The 14695-nt window shown below is 34.1% G+C and overlaps 1 protein-coding gene across 1 annotated transcript; it reads right to left on the bottom strand.

Moving 5' to 3' along the window:
* Window positions 1-1080: 1080 nt before the first annotated feature.
* Window positions 1081-11852, bottom strand: LOC128164720 (uncharacterized). Its single transcript, XM_052828714.1, has 4 exons — window positions 11772-11852; window positions 3103-3955; window positions 1822-1929; window positions 1081-1618 (listed from the first exon to the last, which is right to left on the bottom strand). Exons 2-4 carry the CDS (start codon window positions 3925-3927, stop codon window positions 1391-1393), a joined length of 1161 nt encoding a protein of 386 aa, XP_052684674.1. The 5' UTR covers window positions 3928-3955; window positions 11772-11852; the 3' UTR covers window positions 1081-1390.
* Window positions 11853-14695: the final 2843 nt, after the last annotated feature.

The following is a 14695-nucleotide window of genomic DNA, read 5'->3' as shown; positions in this document are numbered from 1 at the left end:
ATAACATCAATGTTTGAACCCTTCTCCTTTAAGTATCTGCCTATACCTTGACGAATATTCAACAAGGAATTTTTCTTATAAAGTTCTCCATTTTTCATTCTTACGTTACTGTAGAAATCCTCCAGAACTCTCGATAGATCTTCTTTCGAGTATGAAAGAATATCGGTGTTTACTAAGCGTTCTTGCAAGAAATAATTCAAAATGTTCATACTGAAATTTGTAGCGTGTTTTTTTTTTGACATCAGGTTTTTTTCTCTAAATATGACCGGGTTATTGTTTCCGAATCGACTCATTGTTTGTTGTTATTTAGCAGACGATAATCATCTTTTTTCTTGTGATATTTTAATATTAAGCGTCATAATAAAAAGCGCTTTGATGACACCGCGGTATCGGTTAATTACAATTGTTTAATCGATAAGTCTAAGATATTATTAGAAACTCTTATTTTAATATCCTTGTCAACATTTACACAATTTTAAAATTTTCTTTATTTATTTATTGTTTTATGTCAAATGTTGGTAACAACGTACTATATATCTTAAAACCTCACTCTGTAATTAGAGTCTACCGTGGCGTAATTAGTAAAGCGTCCGCGACTGCTAAACCCAGGGTCGTGAGTTCGATACCCGCTCTGAAAGATTTTCTCTCAAAACATCTGCCGTGCTCTATTTCGGCTTAGTATGCTTACGCTATATAAATCCTTTGTATACTAAGCGAAAATAGATGAGTGTTGAATATATAGCGACAAACTGACAGAAGGCATAATAATATTTTATATGTTATGAAATGATTAAGTGATATGGTTTTCATAAAGTAAAATTAGTCTTTATATACTTTATATATATTAAAGAATTTATAGAGAAGTGTTAAAACTCCCCTAAGGTGTTTAGTAATGACAGTGAATATATGAATAAATTAATTTTCAGAGAAATTATTACGAATTCTTTTTATGTGATTTTGTTTTTCAAATTCATTTGTATTTAAAAACAACCAATTAAAATTTAACAACAGAGAGAGAGAGAGAGAGAGAGAGAGAGAGAGTGAGAGAGAGAGAGAGAGAGAGAGAGAGAGAGAGAGAGAGAGAGTACATATACATTTATCGACATTCACAAACATTTATATTGGATTCTCATGCCTAATTACAAATAAATATAAGTCATAGTTACTAAAAAAAATAATCAATCGTATAATCTTTTAAACAGAATATTAATATTCCTGATCGTTCGCAGACAAGCGTTTCAATGGGCAGTTTATAAGCAAACTTTTAAAAACTTTCCCGAAATTGAAAGTTCAAATCACAATTTTTACACAGAGATGCTAATCGATAGTAAATATATATAACACTGTATCCATTTATTGCGTGTTTCTCTTTTATTGTTTGCACTGAATGTTAAGGTCGCTTTTGTTGAGTTACACCGTTGTCTCTTTCTCCCGACCCCCGGGTCTCTGTCGCTGACACATCTTGTCCAGATTTTAAACGAATCCCACACGAGCATATTCTAATAGAGGGATAACAGCCAATGTTATTGAACTTAAGAAGAATCGATTCTTTCGTTTTCTGTAATTTTTCTTTCTCTTCCAATAATTTCGAATTATCCTTTTCGAGACGACTTATTTTCTGAAATAAAATATTAAGTTCGAAACCATAAGATGGTGTAAAAATCAAAGTTAAACAGTACCAACATATTATTATATTTATTTTTTGATTTCTTAAAATTGATTTATACTTAAAGTCTAATGTATAACAGTGTTTATAAATAACTAAAGATAATCGATAGAATATACACTACATGTATACCGGAAATCTAAAACAATAAGTACCTGCAGAAGGCTTTGCTCGTTGTTCTCGGACCTTTTCCTTGAACGCTGAGCAGATTGTCTGTTTTGTAATCTCCGTTGTTCGATTTTATACCGCTCGTCTTCAGTAAGCTCAAAATGTAAAATTATTTGATCAACATTTTTATCAAACGTTAAATATCACTATGGAGAGAGAGAGAGAGAGAGAGAGAGAGAGAGAGAGAGAGAGAGAGAGAGAGAGAGAGAGAGAGAGAGAGAGAGAGCGCTGCTACTAGGTACAAAACTATAAAACGTAATAACAAATAAATGTGGAATTGTCTATAACCGACGTCTTCCAGTCATTTCATACATGTGCTTATTTAGCTCGTTTTCGAATGGCTAAAAAATAAAAAAAAATTAGAAATTAAACGCAATATTTCACGAATAAAGACGTAACTTTCACTCATATATGCAGAGTTGTAGTTTGTTACTCTCTCAGACACGAATCGAATTGATTTTTATCAAATATCACCGAAAAGGGGTATAAATGTTCAAAACGTATACATATATGTGACATCACCACTTCATTTATTAACGTCTCGTTTGGAGTTTTTATAATAAACAAAAAAAAATGACAGTTTAAAAGGATTTGAAAATATTGTGTGCATATCTTAATTCATTTGAACATTTCGCGGTTACATGCAAAAATCTCGTATGTTTAAACTTCTCGATGAATGTACATATTTGCTGTTAATTAATAATGATCCGACTTAGTCTACTTTATGTGGGCAAGGTTCATACAAAGCCTCGGCATCCTTGATATATATACTCATAATGTCCTTTATGATATATCCAATTTAACAATTAAAATATACCACATGAATATTTTGCAATCATTGTAATAAAAAAGATTTAGAAGATGGGTTCCACTTTATACTCATATGTCCTTTTTACGCTGAATTACGAAAGAAATATATACTAGTAATGAGTTTTTAATACAAAAAACCAAGTGTTTTTAAGCTAGCTAAACTTTTACGTGTTAACAATACAAAGGAACTCAATAATTTAGGAAAATATTTATCTAGCGCTTCCAAAATGAGAGCGCAGCATTGTAATAATACTACAGTTTAAGCTACTTATACATTTATGTTCATTCATATCTTAAGATATGTACATGATTATATTGTCTTAATATGTCCACTCACTTACTGCACATTGCACATTTGTATATAATTTTATGTGTATTATAATTTGTATTCTGATGAGTTGTAAAGTTCAAGGATATAAATTGAATTGAATTGAATTTTAGAAAGGACAGTAATTTACCTCGTACTGTTGCGGGGGTTTGGGGTCGTCAGGAACAAACTCCTCTTTCCCCTCCGACAGTCGTTTATAGCGGATCTTGTACCAGAGCTCCTGTTTCACCAGGGGGAGCAGTGACTGCTGGAGGTCGCTCTGTATAGCCGCTATAGAGAGATCTCGGTCCTCTAGCTGAGCGAACTCCCTGTACAGAGCTTCCGACTGAGTAAATTCCCTGTACAAACCTTCCGGAGCTTCCGACTGAGCAAACTCCCTGTACAGACCCTCCTCTTCCGGAGCTTCCGAATGAGCAAGCTCCCTGTACAAAGTCCCTCTTTCCGGGGCTATCAAAGACGCCCCGGACAAATCTCCATCTTCCGTATGCTGTTGGGGAAGTGGAAAATCACCGCCGATCTCTGAGTGTAGAAAATCCTCGTGTGAAGCCGCAGCCTCTGTTGGCGGAGACTTCCTCGGGAACTTCCTTCCCTCCGTGTGAGGCCGGGAGTTCCTGAGTAAACTCTTACCTTTTGTGTCGGGCGGAGACTTCCTGGGTAAACTGTTATCACCTGTGTGGGGCGGAGACTTCCTGAGTAAACTGTTATCCTCTGTGTGGGGCGGAGACTTCCTGGGTAAACTCCTATCCTCTGTGTGGGGCGGAGACTCCCTGGGTAAACTCCTACCCTCTGTGTGGGGCGGAGACTCCCTGGGTGAACTCCTACCCCCTGTGTGGAGCGATGCTCTGTGTAGGCCTTCGTTAACTCTTTGACCTCTGTCTTGTGTTTGATCAGAGGAACCCTCTCCTTCGCCTTTCTCAGATTTTTTATTATGTTTCTTATGAAATGACTGTTTCATAAATCACATTCCTTATTGTTTGCTGAAACTGTAAATGTTTAACATGTCACATTTTGTTGAAATACTAACACTTGGGTCCCACATTTTCCCCCTTTCCGGTACCAGTATCTTGTACAAAGGTTTCGGTATAAATTATATTTCAAAGAAATTTCATAATCTTTTGTGAAATTGGACCCTTGTTCAAGTTAAGGACCCTTCTAAGTTGTAGGAATCAAGGTAAAAAATAAACTTATAGACGTATACTATCTCCCTTTGGAATTAATTTGAACTGACCCTTTAGTTTAACAAACATGACATATCTTCACCCAATAACGATGCAATTAACGAAGCTTTATGTCAAGTTTGGTTTAAATTGGCCCGTGTTCCTAACAAAACATAAAGTCTACAATGAAAAAAAACCCACCCCAACCCCCAATCAAAATTCTATATTTGATTTCCAAATTCATGTATGTTACTTTTTTATATCAGTTTTACAAATTACAGTCTTTATGTTCTTCAGAGGTTAAATTTAATCGATGTTTTCTTTTCACGATATATTTAGTTAACTTTGAACTCCAATAAGAGTACCCTTCTGCATGACCCATGGGGCCAAGAGCTGAATGAACTTTAATCTACCATATGCTAGTATTAGTAAGCTTATTTGAAGTTTTGATATTACAAGAGATTTGGTTCTTGGGAGGGAGAGTTATATGAAACAACCAACAACTGTTTTCGTTCTCTGTTGACTATCTCCTCTTTGAAGGGGACCTCAGTGGCCCTTCAGTTGGACAAACTTAATTTAAGTCCTTCAATCAAAGATACTTTTATGTCAAGTTTGGTTGAGCTGGAGAAGATAAAAATGTGAAAACTTTACGACAAAAGCGCTAACGATGCAAACAAAGTACAAAGTTTAATAATAAAACTCTGATAACCTAGAAGAAAAGAAATCGTAAATATTGTCACTTTAACCTTTTATATCGCTTAAACCTTTGATTACAGAGAACAAATTATTGCAATCATATTACACGATAGTTATAGGACACCTTCCTGGTTGTATTCAATCGCATCTGTTTTAATTCTACCCCAAGAAGGTGAATTAGGGGCCTATAGAAGGGCGGGTAGGAAAAAAAAATCAGAATACCAATATATATGGCACGCCAAATTCACAAAAAATGAGCTGAACATAGTTTCACAGTCGATAAACTAGGTTTATCAACTGTTAACTATAGTTTACGGATTCTAAACTATAGTTAACGATTCGTTAACTATAGTTTACATCTGTGAAACTATATTTCACGAATGCAAACTATAGTTTACGAATGATAATCATAGTTTATCTATCTGTAAAAAACGTTAACAATAGATTTTGCTGATAAATATAGATTCACATTTGTTAATTATAATTTACAATCGTAAACTATAGTTAAGAGTTGTTAATTATAGTTTCACAAATCGTGAAATTACATTTATCAGACAAATTCACAAGAATGAGCTAAACATAGTTTCACAGTCGATAAACCTAGTTTACGGATCGAAAACTATAGTTAACATCTTCGCTAGCCAAGGGTTTTCGGTCCACTTTGCTCCCCATAAACCCTTGGCGGATTTCATTACGAAAACTCGGTGATGTGGTGGGGCTATCTAGCGAGCAACTTGAGTTGCGCCCCTTGCATATTTACATTTTAATCGAATTAAACAAGGGGTTTTATATACACTACGGCATTAATACAACTTGAAAACATGTTGACTACCGAATATCGGAACATAATTAACGATGCTATTAAATAGGAATTAAGTTGTAACCATGGGAAAGCACGGAATGTTTTATTCATAGTGTTTTGTAAGAATCTGTACCGGGAGTGAAAAATTTGCCGATTTATATGAAAGCTTTATGCCATAAAAGCAGGTATCGTTGTCGTGAATAATGCCAGCCAAACAAATAAAATAAAACAGAGCTCATTGAACCTTTAAAGCAATAACCATAAGCAGGAACGAATATACTAACAGGATAGGCAACTTCTACATTCGCCATGCTTACTTCCCATGCTATCACGCGAGCCTTGACAAGTTTGCAGAACTATGTCTAATCCCAGTAAAATATATAGGTTTTTAAAGCGATCTGGTTAGACCATCGTTGGGGAGGCACTGTACTCGAGAACTTGTGCCTCAACTTGTTAAAAGCACCGAATGTTTTACCAAAGATCACACATGTGTTTTCTTTTAAAGTTTATATTTACAAGCACTGCGATTGGATCAGCTACTCGCAGCTGCAGCCAATCATAAAACGGAGCTTGTCACCGAGTTTTCCTAATGAAATCCGCCAAGGGTTTATGGGGAGCAAAGTGGACCGAAAACCCTTGGCTAGCGAAGATGTATAGTTAACGACGTTAATCTATATTTCACGTCTGTAAACTATAGTTAACACGATAATCTATGTTTCACATCTGTGAACTATAGTTAACACTGAAAACAATCATTTGCGATATTGTTAAACATAGTTTATCTGATAAATATAGTTTCACAATTGTGAAAATATGATTAACAACTCTAAACTATAGTTCACGAATGCAAATTGTATTATTTAGACATTAAGGCGCCAAGTTCACAAAAATACCCCGGTATAATAAACATAGTTTTACGTTTGTAAAGCATGGTATAAATGACAGTTAAGTTTAGAACCGAAAACTATAATTAACGATTGTAAAACATAGTTTATTTGATAAATATAGTTTCACAATCGTGAAACTATATTTATCAACTCTAAACTATAGTTTACGAATGTGAATCTATATTTATCAGCAAAACCTATTGTTAACGTGTATTTCCAGACAGAAAAACATAGATTTGCATTCGTAAACTATAGTTTACAGATGTGAAATATAGATTAACGTCGGTAACTATAATTTAGGATCCGTAAACTATAGTTAACAGCCGATAAACCTAGTTTATCGACTGTGAAACTCTGTTTTGCTAATTTATGTGAATTTGGCGTGCTTTAGATTTGTAAACCGTAGACTGATCATAAAACCCTAGATATCAGATAAACTATGTTTAACAACCGCAAATGATTGTTTTGAGTGTTAACAATAGTTTACATATGTGAAACATAGATTATCGCGTTAAATATAGTTTACAGATGTGAAATATAAATTAACGTTGGTAACTATAGTTTACGATCCGTAAAATATAGTTAACAGTCGATAAACCTAGTTTATCGACTGTGAAACTATGTTTAGCTCATTTTTGTGAATTTGGCGTGCCATAAATATACCTAATTTTTCTTTCAAAACCAGTTTTCAGCAAAGTACATACTAGTGGTTAGCTTTTAGTTTAGACACTTATATAGAATTTAACGCTTTAGTAAGTCCAGTACTTGAAATAAGTTGGCCCAAATTGATGAATTCATACCAAAAACTTCAAAAGGTATTATTTTTTTTATAACGAAATGCCTATTATTTTAATTTTTAGGGTGCAATTGAAGTTTTGTGAAAATAGACCATTGAATGGACAAATTGATAATCTGTTATAACAAATTACTTATCTGTTATAACAAATTGATAATCTGTTATAACAAATTACTAATCTGTTATAATAAATCGGTAATCTGTTAAAACAAATTGATAATCTGTTAAAACAAATTAATAATTTGTTAAAACAAATTACTAATCTGTTATATAAACTAACAAGAGGCCCATGGGCCACATCGCTCACCTGAGGAACAAGCGGTGTGATAAAATCAGCTCAATGGAGTCATAATACAAACTATCTGGACAATGTACAATAATTCATGTAAATCCTGTATAAATAAAATCCATTTTCCCCTGGATATTCTTATGTTTATAATCATTAGTCCCTTTTCTAACAGGATGATTTTATAGTCATATCATATGTTGAGTATTGCAGATCTAAAAAAGATCCCTAACAATAGTTTATATATGGGATATAAACGTACATCAAACTCTGAACCTTCTCGTGAGGCCAAAGAATTGTCCTGGGGCCAAAGTCTTAACAATTATAAAGAATCATCTGGCTGATTAGTTTCTGAGAAGATTTTTAAAGATTTACCCTATATATTCCTTTGTTAAACTTTGACCCCCCCCTATTGTGGCCCCACCCTACCCCTGGGGATCATTATTTTCACAACTTTGAATCTACACTACCTGAGGATGCTTTCACACAAGTTTCAGCTTTCCTGGCTGATTAGTTTCTGAGAAGAAGATTTTTAAAGAATAACTCTTTTAAAGAATTCCTATGTAAAACATCGACCTTCCATTGTGGCCCAAACCTACCCCCAGGGGTCATGATTTTCACAAATTTGAATCTACACTACCTGAGTATGCTTCCACACAAGTTTTAACTTTCCTGGCTAATTAGTTTCTGAGAAGAAGATTTTTAAAGATTTACTGTATATAATCATATGTTAAACTTCGATCCCCCATTGTGGCCCCAACCTACCCCCAGGGGTCAAGATTTTCACAACTTTGAATCTACACTACCTGAGGATGCTTCCACACAAGTTCCAGCTTTGCCGGCAAATTAGTTTCTGAGAAGAAGATTTTTAAAGATTTACTGTATATATTCCTATGTTAAACTTCGATCCCCCATTGTGGCCCCACCCTACCCCCGTGGGTCATGATTTTCACAACTTTAAAATTTACACTACCTGAGGATGCATCCACACAAGTGTCAGCTTTCCTGTCTGATTAGTTTCTGAGAAGAAGATTTTTAAAGAATCACTTTTTATATTCCTATGTAAAACGTCGATCCCCTATTGTGGCCCCACCTTACCCTCGGGGGTCATGATTTTCACAAATTTGAATCTTCACTACCTCAGGATGCATCCACACAAGTGTCAGCTTTCCTGGCCGATTAGTTTCTGAGAAGAAGATTTTTAAAGAATTACTTTTTATATTCATATGTTAAACTTCGATCCCCTATTGTGGCCCACCTTACCCTCGGGGGTCATGATTTTCACAAATTTGAATCTTCACTACCTCAGGATGCATCCACACAAGTGTCAGCTTTCCTGGCCGATTAGTTTCTGAGAAGAAGATTTTTAAAGAATTACTTTTTATATTCATATGTTAAACTTCGACCCTCCATTGTGGCCCCACCCTACCCCCAGGGGTCATGATTTTCACATCTTTGAATCTACACTACCTGAGGATGCTTCCACACAAGTTTCAGCTTTCCTGGCCGATTAGTTTCTGAGAAGAAGATTTCTAAAGAGTTACTCTATATATTCATGTTAAACTTCGACCCCCCCCCCCCCAATTGTGGCCCCATCCTCAGGTGAGCTAAAAAGGTTAAGTTTACAATTCAATAAGTGGGTTTCTGGAAGAACAGATTTTGAAAATTTTCGTAATAAATATTGACAATTTTTTATACTTTTTTAATCTTCAGCTTTTAAGATCTGTGTACAAACATAGAATTGTGAGCAAATCTCTGTATCTTGCTTATAATTCGAAGCTTAACACTCAAATATGGTTAGTAAATAGAAATTGTAAACAACATGCATGCACTACATGTATAACAAATAAAGAACACAATTTATTTTTTCGAAATGAATCATATATATATATACATGGATATACCTACATATTTCCGTAAGCGATATCAAACTCTATTTAAACTGAATAAACTAGAGGAAATACCGAGCATCTCAACAAAACCTATTGCATTAATCTACCATCACGCAAAAGATAATGCCGAATTACCGATAGAATGAATTGTATTTCAGTACCCCTACATCAGATTTTGCTTAATTTGCGCAGGTAAACAGTTAATGTAACTGTTTGATTTACCGAAGTCTCTGATTGATTTGATACGTAAAAATCACGAAATACAGACGATAGTTTCCAGTTTACAAAGCATAAATAATGAAAACGAAACGAAAATCAGAACAAGCTAACACCAACGTCATGTGTGAAAACTGTCAACGCATTGAAATATTTAGCCTCAATTTACTTCACAAAATCGGCACCAATATATTTGTCATGTTTCAAAACTTCCCTTCATACGCGAACTGTTGCACAACAAGCAAATTCATCATAGTCAGATCGACCCTTTTTCGTATAATGTCATGGCTGCTTTAAACAAAGAACCTCGTTTTAGAAGTATGGAATACGAGTCTTGGTAAAATGGGTATGCAAACCCGGGCCGTGGCAAAATAAATGCCGGGGCAGATCGGCAATCGTCAATTCCAAATACGCATTATTCTGAAGCAATATCTACAGCGAATACAAATATACTAGTCCATCAAATATCCTGAAATTTTAATGAGATTGGCAGATTAATAACTGCCAATCTTTTGTTTTGCCCAGGCCAAGTCTTGCCTACCCATTTTACCGGATGCCGAGCCCGATTGAAACACGCCTTTCCTTTATAGACCAATCCACACTTTACAAAAGTTATGTCCCTTGTCCGCCATCTTTGGGGAAAAACCCATATATTTCTCACAGTAGCCTTTGTAGTTTAGAGGGTTGTAACTTCGTCATTTGACATTAGAAATAGGGTTCCTCTGTGAATTTTGATTGCCCCAAGTTGGGGCAACCCACTCATCGAAGGAATAAATTAAATTCCAGGAGATTTCTTCACAGGACGCCCAAATATTTGGTTGCATAAAGAAGGGAAAAGTTGTTTTTTTCCCTTTTGACCTTTGGGTTGACCCCACAAAGGGGAACAACTTTTGCAAAGTGTGGATTGGACTATTGTTATTTTCGTAATAACTTCGATTTGAAACAAAATTACCCCTTGATTTTTGCAATTTATATTTTCCTTCCCATAAGGATAATTTATGCTAAACTACGTTGAATTTGCCTCAGTAGTTCTTGAGAAGAAGATTTTTAAAAATGCACCCCCCTTTTTCTACAGTTTCAAGGTTTTCTCCGCTTTGAATACAGATCGGACTTTAATTTTTGCAATTTATATTCGCCCTCCCATAAGGATGCTTTGTGCCAAATTTGGTTGAAATTGGATAAGCAGTTTTAGAGAAGAAGTTCAAAATGCAAAAAGTTTACAGACGGACAGACGGACGGACGGACAGACGGACGACGGACAAAATGTGATCAGAATAGCTCACTTGAGCTTTCAGCTCAGGTGAGCTAATAAAAAGAAATACTGCTGCGACCCTAATACGCTTCCGTAGATACCACTAAAACGCTAGTCTTAATCAATATTTTCATTTTTTTTTTTACTCTATGTTTGGTCAACAAATCAAACCGGTTGTAGTTTGGAGCATTGTCTTTGCATGATTTAATTAAGATATAAGGCATTCCAGGCAGAAATTAAGTTTCAATGATTTTATTTTTAAGGAGGGTTGTTGATCGACAAATTAGTCATCAGATCTACCTTATATTTTTAGAAATGATCTTAAAAACTGCATGTTTACAATTTATTCATTAAAGAAAATTTTTAAACCATTTTCTTATATCATCTTATTCACCCATGTTCTTTCAGAGTTAATGCACATGTATTATGATCAGCTGGGGTCGTTTAGGGGTAAGAGTAATTGCTTTTTAATACATAAAAACAAAATCTCTAAATTTAGCGACGACTGGAAAATCCTATGTCTATTAATAGCAAGTTATCTTTATTGTTAATATACACAAAGCTACCTAAGTCAAAATGACTATACAGCAATTTTTTTTTATACAAAGTCACCAAAAGGCTATTAAATCCCCTAGAAGTAATGATTAATTGGATGACAGTACCAATCAGTATATATATACGTATTGCATACAATGCAATGATCGAATGATCGAATATGATTATTTGAAACAGGTCTTTGTTTATCATTACGTAAATGATACAGTCAAAAACGTATTTACAGTGACCAATGACTTCCGCGAACCACCTACTTTTACCTCAAAATTGGTAATTCCAGGGTTTTCACTTCTTCTAAAACTGATGGAAAACACCACATGCTTAGAATAGTAACACGTCACCACACAAAAAAAATGTGTAGGTGAATGGGGTCAGAGCGACATAAGTTGTAGGTAATCTTTATTTGAATATATCATGATATTCATACATGGACACAAAATATCATCATCATCAATAAAGCAGAAACCTTACAAAATCTCAATAGTTTATGTTGCTACATCAATCTAATTAATTAGCGGGTAATATTAATTAACGCATAACTCAAAATGGCCTTCATTACTTTAAATGCGCAATAATAATAACTATACACCCCAGTGTAACCTTGCCATTTAAAGGCATTTTAACATATGCGACACAAAAATATAATTACTGTGGGGTGGGAATCACAACTTTTCTTAGTATATCCTACCGTTTTTTTTTAAAAGAGACCTTGGGTCACTTACAGGATCAAGGATTTTAGAGCCCTAACTAAACAATCAATTTTACTACTGTATGCTTAAAAGTAAAGGCCGCGAAATGATAATATAACTTAAACATTCTAGGATTGCAAGTTATATCACCGTGTGAAATGTACCCCTTGGACATGACACCTTTTCCCCTGTCACTGGCTTTGAGTGACTTTGATCTGGACACTCTAAATTGACACTCAGTTTATCTAAATAATCCGTTAATTGAAGAAACTCTTTATATTTACTTTTCTATTATTCTCAATTGTTAAAACTGTGTTTTGTTATCAAGTTCAAGTTCAAGTTCAGTTTATTCACTCAGACCGAATAATTTGGTACAAGAGGAACATATATATAATACATACAAATACAAATCGTCAGAGGTACAGACAAACAGGTACATTTTCATACAGGGAAAAAATATAAATAAAAAAGAACAGACTATAGAATCACTACTTATGTTAGATTTTAGTATAAAGGATCATAATAGGAAAACAACTAAGAGGAGCAGACAGCATCAAAAATTTTTGAAATAAATACACATAATTTTCTTAGCGATTTACAATTGCAATTAGTCATGAGTTCAGAAAACTTAAAAAAATTTGGTCTTTTCCAATATTTTGTGTTTATGTATTTTTTCCTTATTTCTTCTAGTGCCGAACATTCTAAAATATAATGAAATTCATCTCCAATTAGACCTTTATTACACAAAAGACATAACCTCTCATTCAAAGGAATGTTATACCATCTGCCTGTCTCTACAGGAAAACGATGGTTTGATGTACGAAATTTAATGAATTTTTTTCTTAGTTTTACAGTTAAAATATCAAGATACTTCTCAAAGCCAAAATATGGTTTTAAAATTTTATACACTTGACCTCTGGAAGAACAATTTATATCATTTGACCATATTTGCATAAATTGGTCTTTTAATCTTTGGTTTACAGTAGCAGATAACCATTCTATATTGACAAAATTATGGTTCAGCCAGACATATTGTAGCCCGCACATGTTCAAAATTCTTTGAATACAATCAATCCATGGGCTTTTACAATCGCTATTAAAATGTTGTGAAAATAAATATCTGTACACTGTATATACAATTTTGTTCTCGGGGCTTATTAGCATTTTCCCCCAATATGTAATTATTCTTGTATAAACATTAATATACAACGGGTAGCGCCCTGTTTCTCCATATATCATAAAATTCGGTGTTGTGCTTCTTAAATTAAGTACTGTTTTCAAAAATTTCAGATGTACACGTTCAATATTATCTAGATTTTCAAAGCCCCAAATTTCGCAGCCGTACAATAAAACTGGTAAAACAACCTTATCAAACAAATCAAATTGACAATTTACTGGTAAATTAAAATTTCTAATTTTTCTTATAACACCATACATAGCCTTTTGAGCCTGTTCACACAAATGCTTTCTTGCTTTAATAAATGAACCAGTTCTTGACAGAACGATACCCAGGTATTTGAATTCTTTAACATTTTCAATAACTTCTCCTTTATAATAAAAAAGCTTTTTCGATGTTGGACCTTTGGAGAAAACCATTATTTTTGTTTTATTAACATTGACATTAAGTTTCCATTGAGTACAATAACTATAAAATTCGTTGAGGGCGTTTTGAAGGTCTTCTGTCGATTCCGCCATTATGACGGTATCGTCAGCGTAAAATAAAATAAGTAGTTTAAATGTAATAATAACTCGTTTTCGATTTCATTACTAATGCTTTGTAAACCTACAATATTTTTTTCCAAAAGAAAGTTTTCTAAGTCATTAATGTACAAAGAAAATAAGAAAGGGGAAAGGTTTTCTCCTTGTCTAACACCTACATTACATTCAAAAAAATTAGAAGCAATACCATTTAATTTTACTAGTGACTTTATACCCATGTTCATGTTTTTAATATATCTAAAGCATTTCCCGTTAATTCCATTCAAAATAAGTTTACTCCACAGGCCGGTCCTCCATACAGTATCAAACGCCTGTTTAAAATCGATGAAAGCACAAAATAATTTCTTTTTTCTTTTCATGAAAATATCACAGAGAAATTGTAATGTCAAAATATGATCTAAAGTTGAGTAGTTTTTTCTAAACCCGGCTTGGTTTTCATAAATAAGATTTGTCTCAGTGGCGTATGCTTCCAGACGATCTATAAGTAATTGTTGGTCATGTTTAATTATTCGGCAGTTGGAGAGCGACGGTCAAGGCGCTCGTACCACCGACTCCCGACTTCGCGGAATATTGTTATAAGTTTGCAGAGTTTTAATAAATCTTGTAAAACGAATACCAATCGACTTATACATTTTCCGTGGGTCACAGTTACCTAATGCGGCAGTTTTCTTGTAGGCATAAAATACTTTTCTCATTTTCTCATAGCAAACAATTTTTTTAAATTTACAAATACAAAGAAGAGGGGGGGGGGTAAATTGTGCAAACGATGCTACGTG

Source organism: Crassostrea angulata, chromosome 10 (genome assembly GCF_025612915.1).
Source record: "Crassostrea angulata isolate pt1a10 chromosome 10, ASM2561291v2, whole genome shotgun sequence".
NCBI classification, from domain to species: Eukaryota; Metazoa; Mollusca; class Bivalvia; order Ostreida; family Ostreidae; genus Magallana; species Magallana angulata.
The sequence above is the reverse complement of the archived record's forward strand: the minus strand, read 5'-3'. Positions and strand labels throughout refer to the sequence as shown.

What these genes read in the sequence shown, in the direction of transcription:
- LOC128164720 (XM_052828714.1), bottom strand. Translation starts at nt 3,927, where the DNA reads ATGAAACAGTCATTTCATAAGAAACATAATAAAAAATCTGAGAAAGGC. An exon ending in AACCCCCGCAACAGTACGAG is followed by an intron (nt 1,930 to 3,102) that starts GTAAATTACTGT and finishes TTACATTTTGAG; the next exon opens with CTTACTGAAGACGAGCGGTA. An exon ending in ACGAGCAAAGCCTTCTGCAG is followed by an intron (nt 1,619 to 1,821) that starts GTACTTATTGTT and finishes ATTTTATTTCAG; the next exon opens with AAAATAAGTCGTCTCGAAAA.